Source organism: Mobula hypostoma, chromosome 5 (genome assembly GCF_963921235.1).
Source record: "Mobula hypostoma chromosome 5, sMobHyp1.1, whole genome shotgun sequence".
In the NCBI taxonomy this organism is placed as follows: domain Eukaryota; kingdom Metazoa; phylum Chordata; class Chondrichthyes; order Myliobatiformes; family Myliobatidae; genus Mobula; species Mobula hypostoma.
Window position 1 is genome coordinate 31,004,969 of NC_086101.1, and position 20,495 is coordinate 31,025,463.

Sequence of the window (20,495 nt, forward strand, 5' to 3'; positions counted from 1 at the left end):
TACATGTTCCTTTAAGCCTTTCTTATACATGTACCTATCCACATATATTTTAAATATTATTGTACTTCCTCTACCACATCCTCCTTCCATATACCCCCCACTCTCTGCATGAAGAAGCTGCTACTCAGGTGCCTTTTAAATCTCCTCCTCACTTTAACCCTCTAATTTCTGATTCCCCTTCCCTGGGGGAAAAAGACTACGTGCATTCACTCGATCTATGCCTCTCATGATTTTATACCACCTCTACAAGCTCACCAGTCTCCTACACTCCTAGAACATCCAATTTCTCCCTACAATACATGCCCTCGAGAGCTAGCAGCATCCTCAAATCTTTTCTGCACATTTTCCAGATTAATGGCATCTTTCCTGAAGCAGGGTGACTCAGAACATAATATTCTGAATGTGGCCTCACCACAAAGGCTTCTGGCCGTACACTGATGCACTGGGAAAGGAGATAGACCCTGGATTGCCAGGTCTCTGCCCTGAAACCATCCAACTCTCCCCGACATGAAGAAGATCTTCTCGAGGTGGTGCCTCAAGAAGGCAGCTTCCATCTCTAAGGAACCTAACCATCCAGGACATGCCCTCTTCTTGTTACTGCCATCACGGAGGAGATACAGGAGCCAGAAGATCCACATTCAACACAAACACTGATAATAATTCTGATTCCGACATGGGCTTCCAGGAAGCAGTGTGTGCACTTTACGTCAAGCAAGCAGGATAAGCCAGATACCTGCATCCTTCCTAATATTACCCCAACTACAGGGAGTTTGCTCCAGAGTGGTGTACTTGATTAGTGTCCTTCCCCCCCCTCCCCGCCTTAAACATCCCCTCCCTTCACCATGACTGCAGTGTGCACCCTGTGAAAGGCAGCAAAAGCTCTCTAGAAGACTCTCAAAACACATCCATGTCCTCCAACAGCGGGGTGCACTGCCCTGGACCCAGAACACAGACGCCATCAACGATGTCTTGATGAATGGTCCCAGCCAGAAACATTTCCACAGATGCTGACTGATCTGTTCAGTTCTTCCATCATTTGGGTGTGCTACTCTGGTTTTGCAGCAACTGTCAGAGATGACAAGAGTTTAGTGCCATCTGCAGAAATTCATGTTTGCGCAAGTGCAATTAAAAAAAACTTACCTGCAGCAAACATCACATAGCATTAGAGACACAATATTCATAAAACATAAACTGAACAAATTATACCAAACCTTTGCAAGAATAGATTTAGGAAAACAAAAGGTCCACTGTAGCGTGAAGTGATCAAAATGGTCACAGTGTTGGTATACCGAGGTAGTGATTCAGGGTGCGCAGATTGGTTCAAGAACTGAATGGTTGAAGAGGAGTAGCAGAGGAAAGTACACTAGTGCTTGTGCTTTCTAAGAAGCTTAAAGAAATTCAACATGTCACATGCACTGTTGAAAATATCCTGTCTGGTAGCATCATGGCCTAGTACAGCAGTTCCAATACACTGAAATACAAGAGGCTGCAGAGAGTAGTGGACATAGCCCAATCCATCATGGGCGTAGCCCTTGCCACCACAGACCACATCTACAGAAGGAAGTGCCTCGAGAGGACGGGATCTATCAAAGACTCCCACTATCCAGATCATGCCCTCTTCTCACTGCTACTGTCAAGCAGGAGGTACAGAAGCTGGAAGCCCCACACCATCAGGTTCAGGAACAGCTAATTCCCTTCAACCATCAGGTCCTTGAACCAACTTGCACAATCCTAATCACTAGTTCAGCAACAGAACATTACAGACTACCCTTTGCACTACCATGGATGTTTGTGCCTTTTTTATTGCACTAAAGTCTTGTTTGTATTCTGAGTATTTTTACTTCTCTCTCACTGTCTTATAATAAGTTATGTACTCTGTGTGTTATCTGTATCTCTGTGTCAGTGATGCTGCCTCCAGCTTTTTCCACTGTACCTGGATCTCATCTCTACTTGTGCCCATTACCATAAACTCGACCTGACTTGACCATCACCCTGGGCCATTCACCACCCTGACACCAACCATCCTGGAGCTCTCTACCCCCAGGTACCTACCCTTCAACCACAAAAACAATAGACGACCGGCACCGGACAGTTGTGAAAGCCAGCAGATCACGTTCTGAACCCTCACACCCTTCTCCCAGCCTGAAGGGCAGAAACACACCACACAGACCTGTGCATTGGATTGGTTGAACCAAAGAGATTTATGTACGGGCACTGTAGCAAAATAAAGTCAAAGCATCACAATGCTGAGATTATTTCATCAAACGTGTGGCATTGCCATCATCGAACTGGCATAAAGCTGATACAACTATTGGATGGAAGAGGCTCTGAAGCAAAAGCATGCCAATTCCCCCTTGTTCCTAACGTAGTGAGGGCCAGTGTTTACCCTCACTGCTGAGAGCAGGCAGTCTCTACGTTGGATTCATCTCACTGAAATCCCACAGAACATTAGTGTTGGCCACTATTTAGTTTCATTTAGGACACTGGGGTCCAGCACCAGTGGCTGCACATACTGTGGGTTAGGGTTAGGGAGGTACATCTCAGGACAGACACAGTGAAACTTCCTCTTAACTCTCCCACCACACCTTCCCAGGGTCAGACACACAGTGAAGCTCCCTCTGCACTGTCCCACCACACATTCCCAGGGTCAGACACAGAGCGAAGCTCCATCTGCACTGTCTCATCAAATGATCCTGGAGTCAGAACACAGTAAAGTTCCCTCCACCCACTCCGAGGGTCAGACACAGAGTGAAGCTCCCTCTGCACTGTCCCATTCCAGGCTCCCAGGGTCAGACACAGACCCTCCACACTGTCATCTCACACATGCCCAGGGCAGGTACAACTCACGTTCAATACAGGGTACAACTCCCTCTACAATGTCCTGTCGCCTTTCAAGGGCAGGGACAAATCTGCTTAAACACAAAGTAAAATCCCTCTACACTAGGGTTTTCAAACCTGGGGTCCATAGAGCCCTCAGTTAACGGTGGGGCCTATGTCATAAAAAAAGGTGGAGAAACCCTGATCTATACAGTCCCACTAAAAACCGCCAGGTCTGGGACAGCAGAAATTAAAGCTTCCTCTGCATTGTCCAGTCACACGTACCCGGAGTAGATGCAGTAACACATTCTATACACAGTAGAGCTAGCTCTAACTCAAAGGGACACGGCAGAACAAGTCTGCACTGTAACCCATCAGTGTGCCTCAGCTGGAACATCCAGTTGGTGAGGTTCCAGGCAGCGAGATAAGCAGAGTTTCTAGTCTGTGTTAAACCACAGGGCCAACGTTCTAGTGATGTGCCGGGAATCTCCTGGACACTGGACTTCTGCAGGACAGAGCACACCCAACAAGGACACCTGAAAATAGAGACAGCCCGAGGAGTCTCCGTTGACCACAGCTCTATGCTGATCCTGAGGAGTTTTCTCCACATCCCTGCCCCTTCCAGTGGAGTGTCTGAAGCAGCCCTCCCTCCTCTGCAACATCCTCACTGTCGCCGTGGTCACCGGTTGTCGGGGCAACCACAGAGCGCAATGCTGAGTGATGTGAAGCTGCAGTTGTTCGTACACAAATGGCTGACGAGGTCAGAGATATGTCCAGAGTCAATGGTACTGGAGGCTGTCTCCTGGCACCTCTGCCCTGTTCACCGTGCTGCCAAGAAGCCCCCTCACTTGTGCCCCCAGCCATGGCACCTCCTCACGACAACTGGTGGGGAGCCTCCAACATCTCCATGAGAAAGGTGTCGATGGGGGTGTCTCCGATCAGCTTAAAGAAGAAGAGGTGCTCCAGGCACTTGAGCCCGATCGATCGCAATGCGGGCAGACGCAAGAGCAGCTTGGCAAACCTGGAGGGAGAGCAGACAGTCAGCGACCTCACCAGTGAACCAGGCATAGCTTGCGGACAATCAGCCCACTGGGTCCCACGTACCAGCCGAACCAGACGAGAACTGCATCACCAGCCTCCCCATCACTTCACACCCTCCTGTCCATCTGCTCCATCAGCCCCAGCCTGCAGATACTCAGCCCACTGTGTTCCACACACCAGACGTTCACCCTGAACACATCTCTCTATCTCCTCCCCTCTCGATCTCTTCACTCAGATCCCCACCCTGGCACCACCTCCACAGCCCACCCTCCAACTCCCCTGACCATCCTCATAAAACCTCCCCATTACCCTCCCCTTGGACTTCCCACCATCATTCTTGCCTTCCATAATTCTTCTCTCCACCATGCCATACCAGTACCTTTCCTCTCTGTAAAGCAGCCCCACCCCTTTCCTTACCTGCCCCCTCCATACTCCTCCACGCCAAGTGGAATGTAATCCAGACGTGTGAGGTCATGCACTTTGGGGAGGGGGGGGGTCAAAGGCTGGCTGGACATGCAGAGTGAACGGTAGGGACAATGGGAGTGCTGATGTGCAGAGACTTGGGGGTACAGGGTTTATAACCTCCTGAAAACAGAGACACCAGTAGACTGGACAATGAAGGCAGCGTTTGGTGTACTTGCCTTCATAGACTGAGGCACTGCATTCAAGAGTTTGTATGGTATGTTGCAGCTGGACAATTGTTAGACGGCAGTTAGATTGCTGTTTCCAGTAATGGCCACTGTCCTACAGGAAGGACATAGTATCCATAGGTAGTGCAGAAGAGATCTGAAGAATGGAGGGCTGTGGTGATTAGGAAATATTGGATAGGTTGCGGTACCCCTCAGGTTATTCTCTGAGGGGTGACCCTGAAGAGGTTTATAAAATTATTAGGGGCATAGATAGGAAAGATGGAATTTTTTTTTTAGGCAGAAAAATCCAAAACTAAAAAGGAAGAAATTTTAAAGGAGATTTGAGGAGCAAGTTTTTCCACACAGAGTGTGCTGCCAGAGGTGGCAATAATTGTAGGGATAATTCCAGTATTTGGACAGATATTTGAATAGGAAAGGTTTTGATGGATTCAGGACTAATGTGGGCAAGTGAGATTAGTGAGTTAGGCATTGTGTTTGGAACTGGAATTGGTTTATTATTGTTACAGGTATTGAGTGGTGCCGGGAGATGGCAGAGGTGCACTGATGGGAGAGGTCAGGGACACTCTGGTGGGAGAGGTCAGTGGGCAGCGGTGGGAGAGAAATCACTGCACACGTTCTCACCTGCCCAGTTGGTCTGGGTACTTCTGCCTGCAGTACGACTCGAGCGAAGCATAAACCTTCTCCCGGAGTATCTCCACATCTGCCGGATTGGATAGCCCCTTCGCATCTGTGGGACAATGTGGTCAGACAGAATCCCCTCCAATCATCATGTTGTTCAACAAAAAAGCTTCCTGTACCAGACACCACTGAGGGTCAAACTCCCAGATGCTTAACACCACCCAGCATCCGCAGCCTGCACACCAGGTCAAAGAGTCATGCAACATGGAAGCATGCCATTCAGCCCAGTATTCATGCAAGCCATGCAGAGCCATCCACAGTAATAGCATACGGCTGCAAGTTTACATCTAAGGAAATGTCGTGAGTGTTCCTGCCTCTACCATCTATTTAAGCAGTGCTTTCAATCCCAAATAACTTCTTGGGGAAAATATTCCTCTGTAAATCCACCCCCCCCAAATGCCCTACCCCTTACCCTAAACCTGTGTGTTGTCTGGTTACAACCACTTATATGAAGGGTAGTATACCTCATCATCTACCCCACCCATGCCTGATGGAAGATATTGCTGAGGTTGTCTATCCCTGTGTACACCGCCTGAGTTTTTCTCCAGGTACACTGATTGACACTTCTCTCTTCCCACCTACATCGCTCAACTTTTTCCTTTTCGCTGCCTGATCTACTGAGTTTCCAGGTTTTCTTCTTATATTTCAGAGTTCCAGCAACTACACTGTTTTTGCTTGCCTGGGGTAGTTTACTGGAGTAAAGATGCGGTACAGATGGGATTGACTGTGTGTGCATGTGTATACATGTGAGCATATACAAGTAGGCACAGGGCAAGTTCAACATTAACCTTCACTCAAAGCCCACCAACCCTCACCCTCCCAGAACAAGTGAACCCCAGGAAAGCCGTGCACCAGAGCAGTAAAAAGTTCTCTGTCCTCCACTGACTGAACTACCTGACCTACTCCACTCTCCCAGGGCCTCACAACCGGTGTGGGAGCTCGACGTACCGGGGTTGAAGAGGATGATGGCGCGGAGGCAACCGAGCTCTGACTTGTCCATCTGCATATCTCTCATCTTGGAGACCAGCTCAGTGAGCACCCTGGAGACGGAGACAGAATCACATTACCACCAGGTAGAACGGATCTGGTGGCCGACACTTCCTGAGGGAACGTACAGGCTAGATCGTGGGTAAAGTTACCTCTATCCAGTCCACTTCAACACCCCTAAAGATGGTACAGTTCGTAGAACAGTAGAGGATTAGGCCCTTCAGACCCCAATACCTGTGCTGACCAAAGTCCTGATGCAACCTATTCCCAGCTGCCTGCATGTGGTTAAAACCCCTCCATTTCCCACCTATTCATACCTGTGTGTCTCGATAAATGCCTGTTAAACTTTGCTATTGTAACTGCTTCCACTGCCTCCCCTGGCAGCGCACTGCAGGCACCCACCACTCTGCGTACAAACCTTCCCTCTTATCAAGAGGATGACCACAAGTACTGGACACGGGACATGTCTACTCGGAGAAAAAAGATTTTGACTGTTTACCCTTGTCTGCCTCTCAGCCTCCAATGAAAATAAGAGACTTAATTTATTGTAGTACTTACAATAAATATATATTTAAAAAGTTAAAGCTATAGTATATTTTACAAATTACAAAGTAGATTTATTATCAAAGTACACGGTATACAACCTTGATATTCATCTTCTTACAGACAGCCACTAAACAAAGAAACACCAAAGACCCATTTAAAGAAACCCTCCCCCAACACAAGACCATCAAAAAAAACACTGCAAAAAAAACAGCAAATTGCGCATTCACCAAAAAGTGAACAAATAACACGTAAAACATTAAAATTCAAACTGCTGAGTCTCCAAAAGTGAGTCCACAGTCACGAACCACCGAGGCAACTAAAACCAGTCCAGGAGTTGATGGACCGTGGCCACAGCCACCAAGTTAGTTAGTTCAGTGCTGTGTTGATGGCTGCAGACCACAGCCACACCTCCAATTCCGCACTGAAGCGCCACTATCAAATTGCACAAAAAGTAAAGCAAGTTCAGTGCTGAGGACAATAACATCAAACAACAGCTGAAAGTGAGGCCACAGCCATGAGCAGCCAAGACAATCGAACCTTGCAGCGTGGGACCCAAGACTCCCACACCTTCCACTGGCAGCAGTGAGAGGAAGACCAGTCAAATGCAGCCAGAAGGCACTGAACACTTGTTCATTTTCAGTTCTCGTCCTCATTAACTTTAATCGTTCTTGACACTTTAATCAGCACGGAGTCACGCAGCAGACCACAGGTCCGTATTCTGCTATTAGGAATTGCCATAGCATACATTCCCAGCAATGGCCATAGCTGAACTCCACACTGAATCTCCCAGATCGCTCAGTCGGCCCAAAAATACATTTTTAAAAGGGAAATTACAGGCTTCAATCAAGTCAAGTCATTTTTTAATTGTCATTTCAACCAGAACTGCTGGTACAGAACATAGTAAAAATGAGACAACGTTTTCCAGGACCATGGTGCTACATGAAACAATACAAAAACTACACTGAACCACATAAGAAAAAACACTAAAACTACACTAGACTACAGTCCTATCCAGGACTGCATAAAGTGCACAAAACAGTGCAGGCACTACAATAAATCCCCGTTCAGGGGTAGTACATTTAGAATAAGAGAATCCAGCAGGTTCCAAGGTTGTCAAGCCGAGGAGTGGTAGTGGAGACAAGCTCCAACTACCTAAGAAGTGCTCCTCACAGCACGCGACTCAAATAGCCTCTGACAACCAAGTCCAACTCCTGTCCTTCTCGTGTGGCTTAGCCTCTAAGCCCGGCGGAACTGTTTCTACTGACAGGAGAAGGGGCGAAGGCGGGTCCTGGCGCCTTAAAACCAGCGCTTCAGGTAGATGGAGCTCGTCAGCCTGGGAAGGCCGTCCATCTAAGAGAGGGAAAACTCTGATTTCAAACCTCCGCTGCCTTGCGGCCATATCCACTCATGGGAAAGGCTTCGGGAGTAAATCCTGAGGACAAATCCAGAGCTGGAGTCCCTAAGGCAGTCCGACGTTGTCTTCAATCTTGTTCTGGCAACTCCTGCGATGTCACTGGTGCCAAGCTGTATCGGTCCTTGCCCTTCCCTTGGACAACATTGGTGGCATGGAGAGGGGAGACTTGCTGCATGGGCAACTACCGCTCTTCCATAAAACCTTGCCCAGGCCTGCGTCCTGGAGAATCCAGGCGCAGATCCATGGTCTCGCGAGACTAACGGATGCCACCATCCAGCAGATTTATAAGCTGTCAAGATTTTGCTGTTGATCACTGGTACATCTGCCTCAAAACAATATATTTCACAACATACATCAGTGATAATAAACCTGATTCCCAACACTCTGTGTTACTGCAGCCATCCATCCCAGGCAATAAAACAGAGCAAGTCTGCCCTATCTCTAATCCAGGCAGCATCCACAAGCTGGATACGCCGTACAGCTCCCTCTACATTGCCCCGTCAAACACTCTGAAGACAAGCCAACAGTGGTTGGATACAGAGTAAAGGTCCAGTTGCACTGTCCAATTACTCACCCTCAGGACTGATAAAGCACATGATAGATACAGTTTACTCCACATTTCTTCCTCAAAAATGAGGAGGGAGGAGAAGATGGCAGCGTGCGTGGCCATTCCGAATGAAAATCGATTATGTGTAACTAGGGGGCCGTGCACAATCCTGATTTGATGGAGACAGCCGTGAGGAGCACAGAGGAACATCTGGAGAAACTTCTGAAATGCCTGCTTCGCTGCCGCTGCAACTGTGCAATCGAGAATCTCCGGAGGCGAAGGCCCCAAATCCTCGGCTTTGCCTATCGCCTGTTGCTGGGGCCGGGGTCGAAGCGCTCGGCAGAGATAGTGCTCGGTGTCGAAGAGGTGGTCAGAGGCTTGGAGTTTTCGGACGGACTCGGAGTCGGACTGTGGTCGGCAAGTTGGCGGCGCTGGAGGTTTACCGTCTGCGTGAGATGATGGGACTTTCAAGAGACTTCGAGACTTTTACCGTGCCATGGTCTGTTCTTATCAAATTACGGTATTACTTTGCACTGTTGTAACTATATGTTATAATTATGTGGGTTTTGTTAGTTTTTAAGTCAGTTTGTCATGTGTTTTCATGATATCATTCTGGAAAAACATTGTATGATATCTTTACGCATGCATTACTAAATGACAATAAAAGGGGACTGCGTGTCCTCATAATCATAAATCCATCCTGAAGTAGTCTTTCCTATACCAGTGCAGACAAGAAGGAAACTCAGTAGGGGAATGGGGCTGTTGGGATTGCTCTAAGAGCTAGCAGACTTGGGTCTGCTATTATACCAGAAGAGAACATGAGACTATTTAATATTTCCCAGATTTTTAGTAGAATTGATACAGTAGTGCTGTGACAAATTCCGATAAAACATTTTGGTCTCGATGACCAACACCCTCATGGACCCAAGGTGCAGAGATGAAGACAGAACAGTACAACACAGGGACAGGCGCTTCGGCCCATCATGTCTACTCTGAACATGTCAGATTAAACTAGCCCCTTCTGTCTGCATATGATCCCTAGCTCACCATTCCAGGCAGATTCCTGTGTCTAATAGCCTCTCAAAATACATTACTTCCACCCTTACACCCTTAGCAGCCTCAAGGCATCCACTACTGTGTGAGAGACAAAAATGTGCACTGCACATCTCCTTTAAACCTCCTCCTCTCCTACCTTAAGTACATACCCTCGAGTATTTGACATTTCCACCCTGGGAAAAGATTCTGACCGTCCACCCTATTTACACCTTTCATAATTTTATCATTTTCTATCTCCCCTCAGCCTCCTACAATCCAGAGAAAATAACCCATTTGTCCAACAACTCCCTACAGCTCAAGCCTGCTACTCCAGGTAGCATCCTAGTGAATCTCATCTGCAACCTCTTGAAAACCTCCACATTCTTCCTTTAATGGGAAGACCAGAATTGTACTCAATACTCCAAGTGCAGCTGAACCAAAGCTTAATACAGCTGCAAATTCACTTCCTTACTCAATACCCCTCCCAATGAGACAAGCATCTTTCCCACCTATTCTACTTGCGTGGCCATTTTTAGGGACAATGGACTTGGATCCCAAGAGTCACCTGTACATTAATGCTGTTGTACCAGGTGTCTCGAGAAACATGGCTGGTTAGCCTCTTGCTAACAAGTCAATGGACTCAGCGGTGAGAGAACTATTTTTCTTCGAACTCCGTACATTTAGGGTCGATAGGACTTGTGTTCCACCAGATCAAATGTGTGACATATCAGAATGGGAATCGGATGTGGTATTAAAATGTGTGACATATCGGAATGGGAATGGGAAAGCAGGATCTCTCAGTGGCCACACATTTTAATTCCACGCCTCATTCTGATATATCTATCCACGGCCTCCTCTACTGTAAAGATGAAGCCACACTCAGGTTGGAGGAATAACACCTTATATTCCATCTGGGTAGCCTCCAACCTGATGGCATGAACATTGACTTCTCTAACTTCCGTTAATGCCCCACTTCCCCCTCGTACCCCGTCCGTTATTTTTTATTTATTATATACATATTCTTTTTCTCTCTCTCCTTTTTCTCCCTTTGTCCCTCTCACTATACCCCTTGACCATCCTCTGGGTTTTCCCCCCCTCCCCCTTTTCTTTCTCCCTAGGCCTCCTGCCCCATGACCCTCTCATATCCCTTTAGCCAATCGCCTGTCCAGCTCTTAGCTCCATCCCTCCCCCTCCTATCATTTTGGATCTCCTCCTCCCCCTCTCACTTTCAAATCTCTTACTAGCTCTTCTTTCAGTTAGTCCTGACGAAGGGTCTCAGCCCGAAATGTTGACTGTACCTCTTCCTAGAGATGCTGCCTGGCCTGCTGTGTTCACCAGCAACTTTTAAATGTGCGCAAAGTTGGAGCTCAGTTCTTCCAAAAGCTGGAGGCACCCACGCACTCACGGTGCCAACTCCTATTCATGGATAGAACTTTACATCTTGGACTCCATCAACTCACGCATTCTAGTCGGATTGAATCCTACTCAATCTCCCACAAAAAGGGCCTCGACTCCATTAGGGACCGTCACAAAACCTCTCCACCCAGCTTTCTCTAGAACCTTCTCCCAATTCGTTTCCAGATTAGCTGACCCAACATTCATAAGCTGAACATCACAACCCCCTTACTTTAATGGTAACCCAAACACTACCAGCAGAACACACTGCTTCTGCAGAAATCTATTAAATGAACTATCTCACAGCATTAGCAGTAAACACCTAGCAGTTAAAATCTCAACAAGGGCATTACACTGTTAAGGGTCCTGTCATTACATGCCCTCTTACATGTGACCCAAATTCCTGAGGCTAAACCTCCACCTGATCTGCCAGATCCCCAAATCACTCCTCACAGTGAGAAAAGGACAAAGCCTTGTGATGCCAGCACCCAGTCACAGCAGCACCCCGACGTTATCAGTGGACCCAACACCAACCTGTCGAAGATGGCTCCAACCCCAGCACTGTGCGCACTGTTGCGGTGAACGTGGAGACCAGTGGCGAGAAGGATCCCGTCCTTCACAGTTATTGATCGGTGGGAGAATGAGGCGATCAAGAGCTCATTCCAACCTGAGGGCACAAGACACAGTGTCATCACACGGATAGGACTGACTCTGGAATTACTGTGGCTTCAACCCCCATCCAGTCTTGGTCCAACCACCTTCGCTTTACACTGATTATCCCAGGCATTCCCACTTTTACAGCCTCGACTGCTCAGGCTTCAGTCTATCCCTCGGCCTCTTGCGCTAATGTTCAATTAGAGTTTTAAATGATTTCTCAAAGTAGTTTATCTTTCTTATGCTTTTATACATATATAATCACCTGTTTGTGTGTAATTGTTCAGTGAATTTCCAGCTAGTTCTGTTTTCTGTAAGTTTCTCTGCAGCCTGTGTCACACCACTAAACCTGGCTATTTCATAGGTTACTTTTGATCTATGTAATTATCTGTCTAGACTGAGTAGTTTTCAGTATAAAATTATCACAACTTCTCTGTTTCTCTTTGTTCTCTATTTACAGTAGAGTAAGTTTTCATTTCTTTGTTTATGAACATTTAACAAACTGGCCATAACCATCAAGTTTCATGCTTCATTTGTGACTTCCAAAGAACCTCTGGATCATAACATCTCCAGATCCAACACATAATAGATTCCGTAAGTAATAAGCTCCATGGAATAGAGAATCAGACAGACATTTAAGACCAGGTGCAAAGATGTGCAGGTCAGCTTTTTTTCCCCCACTCGAGAGTGGTGGTAGAAGCCATCCACCCCAGTGCATCTTCCTGCCACCCAATCTCTCTCCCATACCTCAGGGAATTCACACACCCTACCCTCTCCAGATACCATGGGTGAAACTCCTCTGCCCCCATCACCAGCCCTCCCTAACCCTGAGAATTTCCCAATCCCCATTCACTCTCCAGCACAACCTCCCATCCCCTTCTCCTGTTCCAAGAAAACTAGAACACTCTTGCCTGTCTCATACCTTAGGGGAATCTCTCCCACTTCACTCAATGGTAATTTGAACACCCCAACAAAACACCCAGTTCCAGGCTGAACCAGAATCATTGGCTGATACTGATGACAACTAGAGTAAACAGGCCATTCAGCTCACCTCACTTTTATATGAAGTAAACTACATATAACCATATAACAATTACAGCACGGAAACAGGCCATCTCAGCCCTTCTAGTCCATGCCGAACTCTTACTCTCACCTAGTCCCACCGACCTGCACTCAGCCCATAACCCTCCATTCCTTTCCTGTCCATATAGCTGTCCAATTTAACTTTAAACAACAACATCGAACCTGCCTCAACCACTTCTGCTGGAAGCTCGGTCCACACAGCTATTTCTCTCTGAGTGAAGAAGTTCCCCCTCATGTTACCCCTAAACTTTTGCCCTTTAACTCTCAACTCATGTCCTCTTGTTTGAATCTCCCCCACTTTCAATGGAAAAAGCCTATCCACGTCAACTCTATCTATCCCCCTCATAATTTTAAACACCTCTATCAAGTCCCCCCTTAACCTTCTACGTTCCAAAGAATAAAGACCCAACTTGTTTAACCTTTCTCTGTAAGTTAGGTGATGAAACCCAGGTAACATTCTAGTAAATGTTCTCTGTACTCTCTCTATTTTGTTGACATCTTTCCTATAATTCGGTGACCAAAACTGTACACAATACTCCAAATTTGGCCTCATCAATACCTTGTACAATTTCAACATTGCATCCCAACTCCTATACTCAATGTTCTGATTTATAAAGGCCAGCATACCAAAAGCTTTCTTCACCACCCTATCCACATGAGATTCCACCTTCAGGGAACTATGCACCATTATTCCTAGATCCCTCTGTTCTACTGCATTATTCAATGCCCTACCATTTACCATGTATGTCCTATTTTGATTAGTCCTACCAAAATGTAGCACCTCACATTTATCAGCATTAAACTCCATTTGTCATCTTTTAGCCCACTCTTCTAACCGGCCTAAATCTCTCTGCAAGCTTTGAAAATCTATTTCATTATCCACAACTCCACCTATCTTAGTATCATCTGCATACTTACTCATCCAATTTACCACCCTATTATCCAGATCATTAAAGTAACATTGGACCAAGTACAGAACCCTGAGGCACACCACTAGTCACCAACCTCCAATCTGACAGACAGTTATCCACCACCACTCTCTGGCACCTCCCATCCAGCCACTGCTGAATCCATTTTCCTACTTCAATATTAATACCTAACGATTGAACCTTCCTAACCAACTTTCCATGTGGGACCCTGTCAAAGGCCTTACTGAAGTCCATATAGACAACAACCACCACTTTACCCTCGTCAACTTTCCTAGTACATCTGCTATTCCTCGGCCCACCGGCCCAGCTGATCAAGATCCTTATGTAATCTTCACCTTCACTGTCCACCAGACCATCAATTTCAGTGTCACTCAAAAAGTCAGGCAGAAATAATTGTGTCCTCCCCATCTCAGCATAACCAACTGCCCCCGGCCCAGCCCACCTCAGGACAAGGTGCCTCACCTGCTCTCAGGAGAATGACCTGATCGTCCAGCGGGAGGTCAGAGAAATGGGGGATGCGTTTTGCCCATTCCACCAGCGTAAAGAGCTGCTTGTCTGCAGCCTGGCAGATGTTTGTCACAGGGTCGTTGGGCTGTGGATGAAGCAGCAAGTTATTTGGGGTTACAGAGTGTCTCAGAGCACTCACAGAGAGTATAATCTCACCTCAGGACGTCCTGAAACAGGTTACAGATCAACAACGCACTCCGCAACCTGCTTGCAGAGAGCAAACACCCACAAACAGCATCAAGACCACGGACAGCAATAGTAAGGTTGGCTTTATCCCAGCTACAGGAGATGGTCTATGCTATACTGCAGTGTCAGCCAGGAGGGCTAACATAACTCTACCTCCAAAGGATGGCAGTTCCAACATCTAATCTGCTCCCACGGGCAACAAGAGTATCAGAATCAGATTCAGGTTTATCATCACTGACATGCATCATAAAATTCACACAATATGCTGGAAGAACTCAGGTCAGGCAGCATCTATGGAGAAAAGTAAACAGTCCAGGTTTCAAGCTGAGATCCTTCCTTTCCCTCAATAGCTGCGTTTCATGTGCTGAGTTCCTCCAGCATTTTCTGTGCTTTGCTCAAGATTTCCAGCATCTGCAGGATGTCATGTGCCTATCTTGTGAAATTTGTTTGGTTGTAGTGGTACAGTGCAAGACATAAAAAGAAGTTACAAATAAAGTGCGAAAGAGGAATAGTGAGGTAATGCTCGCGGGCTCATGGACTGTTCAGAAATTTGATGGCAGAGAGGAAGACGCTGTTCCTGAATCATTGAATGTGGGTCTTCAAGGAAAGTCAAACTGGAACCAGAGATCACACCCTGGTTTTGAAACCATGACCTGTTGACTGAAGGGGAAGAGCTCCACCTGCTGAACCTCAGCTCACACCTAGCAGAATAAAGACATCATCTCCTTGATCACTTCCCATCTTTTTCTCAGGTCTGTAATGTCCATAGCTTCAACTCAAATGTTTGACTTCAAGGCAAGAGTGTCACCAGCTACAGTGGCTCACTGTAACCAAGTTGCCCTGTGGTAAGGTAACTCCACTGTAAATTCGAAAGTATGAGTTCAAACCCACTGACCTGTCTGGGGAACATAAATGCAACTACATTAATGACCTGTAATTGTGAAAAAAAAATATTATCACTGTTAGTGAGAAGAAACTACCAGTTTGTTATAAAATGCAAGTGGTTTCTAAAGCAACACACAAAACACTGAAGGACCTCAGCAGGTCAGGCAGCATCTAGGGGAACTGGACAGTCGAGGTTTTCGGTTGAGATCCTTCATCTGGGACCAAATGGCAATGAGGAAGCAAAGCTTGCCATCTTCACCCAGTCTGCCCATTTGTAATTCCGACTCAAGAGTAACATATTGACTCACCGACCCGAAACTTTAACTCTGCTTCTGTGACAAGCAGGTGTCAGTTCAGGTGATGATTCAGAACACGGACACATTAGAAACAGGGGTGCAACGGTTCCTTTCCAGTAGCAACCTGGTAGCCTTTTTGTCATATACTAGCTTATAATGGAACCAAAGGCAAAGCGCACCGCTGCCCAGAGCTGCACTTTCACCGATACTGAAGCATTGGAGGAGAAATCCATTCAGTAACTCCACCTGGTCCAACTAATCAATAACATTTTCCCTCATCCTTACTGTCTCTGCCCATCGTGGCTACAATCAAGAACATAGGACAGCACAGTACAGACCCTTCAACCCATGATGTTGTGTCGACATTTTAACCTACTCCAAGATCAATTTAATCTTTTCTCTTCCACTTAACCCTCCTTTCATTCATGTTCCCATCTAAGAGTCTCTTAAATGTCCTTCTACATCAGCCTCTACCACATCCTTGGCAGTGTGTTCCATGCATATCCCACTCTGTGTAAGATTATTTCCTGGAAAAATCTTTACAAAGATGAGTAACCAAGAGGGAGAATCCCATCAGACTCTAGGGAACAGTGGCACACTCACACCAGGTATCCAAGCTTGGCACAACTCAGGGCACCACTATCTCCGCAACCTTCCCAGATCATTTAGAAACCTTGGGAGAAGTCTTCGATGCTTCAGGAATGCTAAACCCAGATACCTGGAACACAGAACAGTACAGCAACACCGAATTAAACTAATCCTCTCTGCTACACAAAGTCTATGTCTCTCCATTCCCATTATTTTCCAATAGCCTCTTAAATACATCCACCATAGTTGCCTCCACCACCACCCTTGGCGATGTATTCCAGGTACCCACCAATCTGGTGGAACAACTTGCCCGGCATATCTGCCCCTCACCTAAAAGTGCGTGCACTCTAGTATTAGGCATTTTGACTAGGATAAAAGGATAACAGCTGTCTACTCTTCTCTCTAACACTGGGACTGGTGAAGTTTGGCACAAATACTAACCCAAGCGTGCTCGGAGAGAGGACTGCCTCTGGTGAGCAATGCCAGTCAGACAGAGCACCAAACCACCACTGCACTGTAATGGAAGGCACTGGATGAACAAATTAAACAGTACTTCTGCAGATTTCAGCCTTCAGCTCACACCCTGGGCATCCATTCAACCATCTGGAACACAGTCAGACTCCAGCAGTGGAATGAGCTGCCAGTGGAAGTAGTAGATAAGGGTACAGTTACAACGTTTAAAAAGACATCTGCGTGGGTACATGGATTGGAAAGATTTAGAGAGAAATGGTCCAAATGCAGGCAGATGGATTAGCTCAGGTATGCATATTAATGGAAATGGACACAATGGGCTGAAAGGCTGATTCCTGTGATGTATAATTTTATGAATCTAAGCTCCTGGCTGGCCTGAAGTGAAATGAGACTAAAGGAGTTTATCTCAGAGTCATCAGCAAATGCAAGGGCCAGAACTTTGCAAGAAGTAACAAGCACTGCCCATTCATCACTAACCTCCAAAATAAACTCACTCGGAGCAATTCTCCCAGCAGGAACTGATGAGGTAAAATAAACATCACATCAAGCCAAACGAGGCTATTCCACACACCCTTCATCAGCCAGTTGCCAATTATTACAACAGGTGTTAGGAAGACCATCCCTTAAAGCAGTGGTCCCCAAGCATGTGCTACTGGGCTGCCAGGAAGCAATATGATTTGGCGATATGAACCGGTATGAGTCAGCTGCACCTTTCCTCATTCCCTGTCACGCCCACTGTTGAACTTGAACACACGCGAGGTCCACAAGAATATTGTCAATATCAAACAGGTCCGTGGCGCGCAAAAGGTTGGGGACCCCTGCCTTAAAGCAATGTTGGCCACCCCCAGCAGGAGTGGACACCCAGACCACGAACACTAATAAATCGAAGACTGAGTTCAGAAGTAACCCAAAGTGGCTGGAATATTGAACTCACTATCACACACCATCAGCAGGAGAAATGGTTTAATGGGGAGTGTCACTGGTACATGGAGAGGCAGGAATGCATTAAAGTACCAGGGTTACAGGAGGTATGGGAAGAAGGAGAAGGTGCACGTGGACCAGATACACTGGCTGGGTACTACCATAAATGTCAGTATGTGATATTTTATATTTTTAAAAAAAGGGAAAAAAATGGATATTACTCCTGCTGACTAGATGAAAGCTAAAGCAAGAGGTCATGATATTATAAGTGGAACGCAACCACTGCAAATACTGATATTTGTCAACTAGCTACAGCACAGATCCACGCCTCCTCTCCCCATACCGTGCTCCATCTAGCTCTCATTTCTCTCTCATTCTTGCTGCCTCCATCTAGCATTCACCTCTCACCGTCTCCCAACTTCAACCCTCCCCCACACTCCTCTACCTGCTCATCATCTTTCACCCCTACTCAATCCACCGAGCACCTTCGACTCATTCTCACCCCTCCCCTTCTCTGTTTCATACTGAGCATCTCCCCACTCCATTCCAGGATGGAGATTTGACCGGAAACATCAATAGTTCCCTTCCTCCCCACAGACGCTGGGGTCCTCCAATACACACAAACAGGACCACACTACAAAATGTGTTTATTCAACACTTAATATATCATTGTTTCTAACAACAGCCTCCAGTACCTTGCTTGCAACTGAGAGTCCACTCCTCTCCACCGGAAAGAGGCTGTGTTGCTGTGACCCCACCCTCTCTTCATTAAAAAATGGAGCATGGCTCCTGTCACGATTTGAGAGACTGATCACCAACCACACGGAATCACAAATATCAATGCATGACAGAAACAAGCCACATTTTGTGAAACTTAATGTACTGATTCACATCAGGTTTTGAATGGTTAGCCACAAGTTTCAGTTGACAGCCACCTAGCCCCTTTTATCTGAAGGAAATCAGTGAGGAATTGATCATGACTGGTTGCAGTCAGTATGTGAAAGTGGCTTGCTGCTCCAACAGCATCTTTTGGAGTTGCGTCGTCAACCTGGTAATCAGACCACAGCCACAGCTCTAACTCAAGCAGTGGATCATTCATCTACACAGAGACCAAGTTACCACAGAGTCAATATTGGGGAGATTGGCTCACTCTCACTAACCCGAAATGGATTACAAAGCACCTGGAAAAACTATAGAATTAGCCAAATTTAGATTTATGGAAGGAAAAAGATGTTCAACAGTTATGTTAACAACTTTATAAGGGTGTGACTTGCAAAATATAGAACTTGCATGTAATACATGCAGATTTTGAGGAGCACTTTGATTAGGGGGACTCACAACTGGTTAATAAATAGAATTAAAGCACATGTAATTGGAGTAACACATTAGGAAATAATGGGGATTGATTAAGAGAAAAGAAGTACAGATAAACCTATACATATTATTGGGGCTAATAAACTAGGAAAGAATGGGGATCGATTAATGGATACAAAAGAGGGAGTATGGATGCGTTTGCTGATTTGGGTTCTAAAAGAGTTATACTAGGGCCCTGGTTGATCGCTGATTTGCATGAGAGAATTAAGTGTTAGATATTCAGTTTGCTGGTAAAGTAAAGCTGGGTACCAGCATGGGCTCTGAGGAGGATACAGAAAGACTTCAGGGAGATATGTACAGGTTCTGTTAATGGACATGGACAGAACAGATGGAACATAATGTTGCAAAAGCAGAGATTTAGACAATGAGAGAGTGAGAGGCACATGGTGTGGAGAGGCCTGGTATGCAACTCAACATGAAGCAAGTAGCCAGGAAAGCAAGTGGTGTACTGGACTTTTATTGCATGAGGGCTCATGCACGAATGAAGGTATCTCAGAGACCACACTCAGAATAATGTATACAGATCTGGTCCTCCCCACTGAAGGAGGTGGTATGTGTGATAGGAGTGAAGCCTACACAATTCACCTAATCTCAAGCATACATACTTCACTTATTCTTCCCTGTCCCGAGAGGTGGTGGTTGAGCTGTTGGGAAATGGACTCCAGGGGAACTTTCTGTGGAGACTGCAAGACCCTGCCCTCAAAATCCAACCATCATCTGTGTATCCAACGTCCCTTCCCCTCACCACTGCCATTCTCCTACCAAGCCTCCTACTCTCTTCCCCAGTCTACGACTCATTATGCCTTTTAAACCACCAGATCTTCTCCTCCTCTTCGCTCTGCAGCCTGATGCAGCCAGTCAATATACTCTCCGCTACACACGTATAGAAGTTCGTCAACATTTTAGATGCCATGCCGAATCTTCGCTAACTCCCAAGGAAGTAGAGGCACTGCCGGGCATCCTTTGTAATTGCACTTATGTGCTGGGCCCAGGACAAGTCTTCCGAAATAATAACACTGAGGAATTTAAAGTTGGTCACCCTTTCCACCTCTGATCCTCCAATGAGGACTAGATCATGGGCCTCTGGTTTCTTCCTCCTGAAGTCAAATGCCAGCTACTTGGTCTTGTTGACATTGAGCAGAGGCTCTTGATTCATCACCTCCTTTAATTCAGCCTCCGACAGCAGCGTCATCAGCAAACTTGAATATGGCATTGGAGCTCTGCTTAGCCACACAGTCTTAAGTGTAAAGCGAGTAGAGCAGGGACTAACCACACAGCCTTGTATTGATGGATATTATGGAGGAGATGTTGCCAGTCCAAACTGGGGTCTACATGTGAGGAAATCAAGGATCCAAATGCACAAGGAAGTATTGATGTCTGGAAGAGTATCTGATTAGTTTTGAGGGGCTGATGTATTGAATGCTGAGCTGTAGTCTATAAAGAGCATCCTGACATTTGCACCCTTGCTGTCTAGATATTCCGGGGTTAAGT

The 20,495-nt window shown here is 46.3% G+C and overlaps 1 protein-coding gene across 3 annotated transcripts in view; it reads right to left on the reverse strand.

Moving 5' to 3' along the window:
* Positions 1 to 2,003: 2,003 nt before the first annotated feature.
* Positions 2,004 to 20,495, reverse strand: part of rxrba (retinoid x receptor, beta a) — a 68,979-nt gene continuing 50,487 nt past the window's right edge. Inside the window, exons 7-11 of one of the 3 annotated variants that reach the window (XM_063048285.1) lie at positions 14,239 to 14,368; positions 11,645 to 11,777; positions 6,135 to 6,226; positions 5,130 to 5,235; positions 2,009 to 3,838 (exon numbers count right to left, since the gene is read on the reverse strand). In XM_063048285.1, coding sequence (XP_062904355.1) covers positions 3,691 to 3,838; positions 5,130 to 5,235; positions 6,135 to 6,226; positions 11,645 to 11,777; positions 14,239 to 14,368 — 609 coding nt within the window. In that variant the 3' untranslated portion in view covers positions 2,009 to 3,690. Of the gene's footprint in view, positions 3,839 to 5,129; positions 5,236 to 6,134; positions 6,227 to 11,644; positions 11,778 to 14,238; positions 14,369 to 20,495 lie in introns of all 3 variants that reach the window. The other 2 variants (XM_063048286.1, XM_063048287.1) reach the window with 2 other exon arrangements.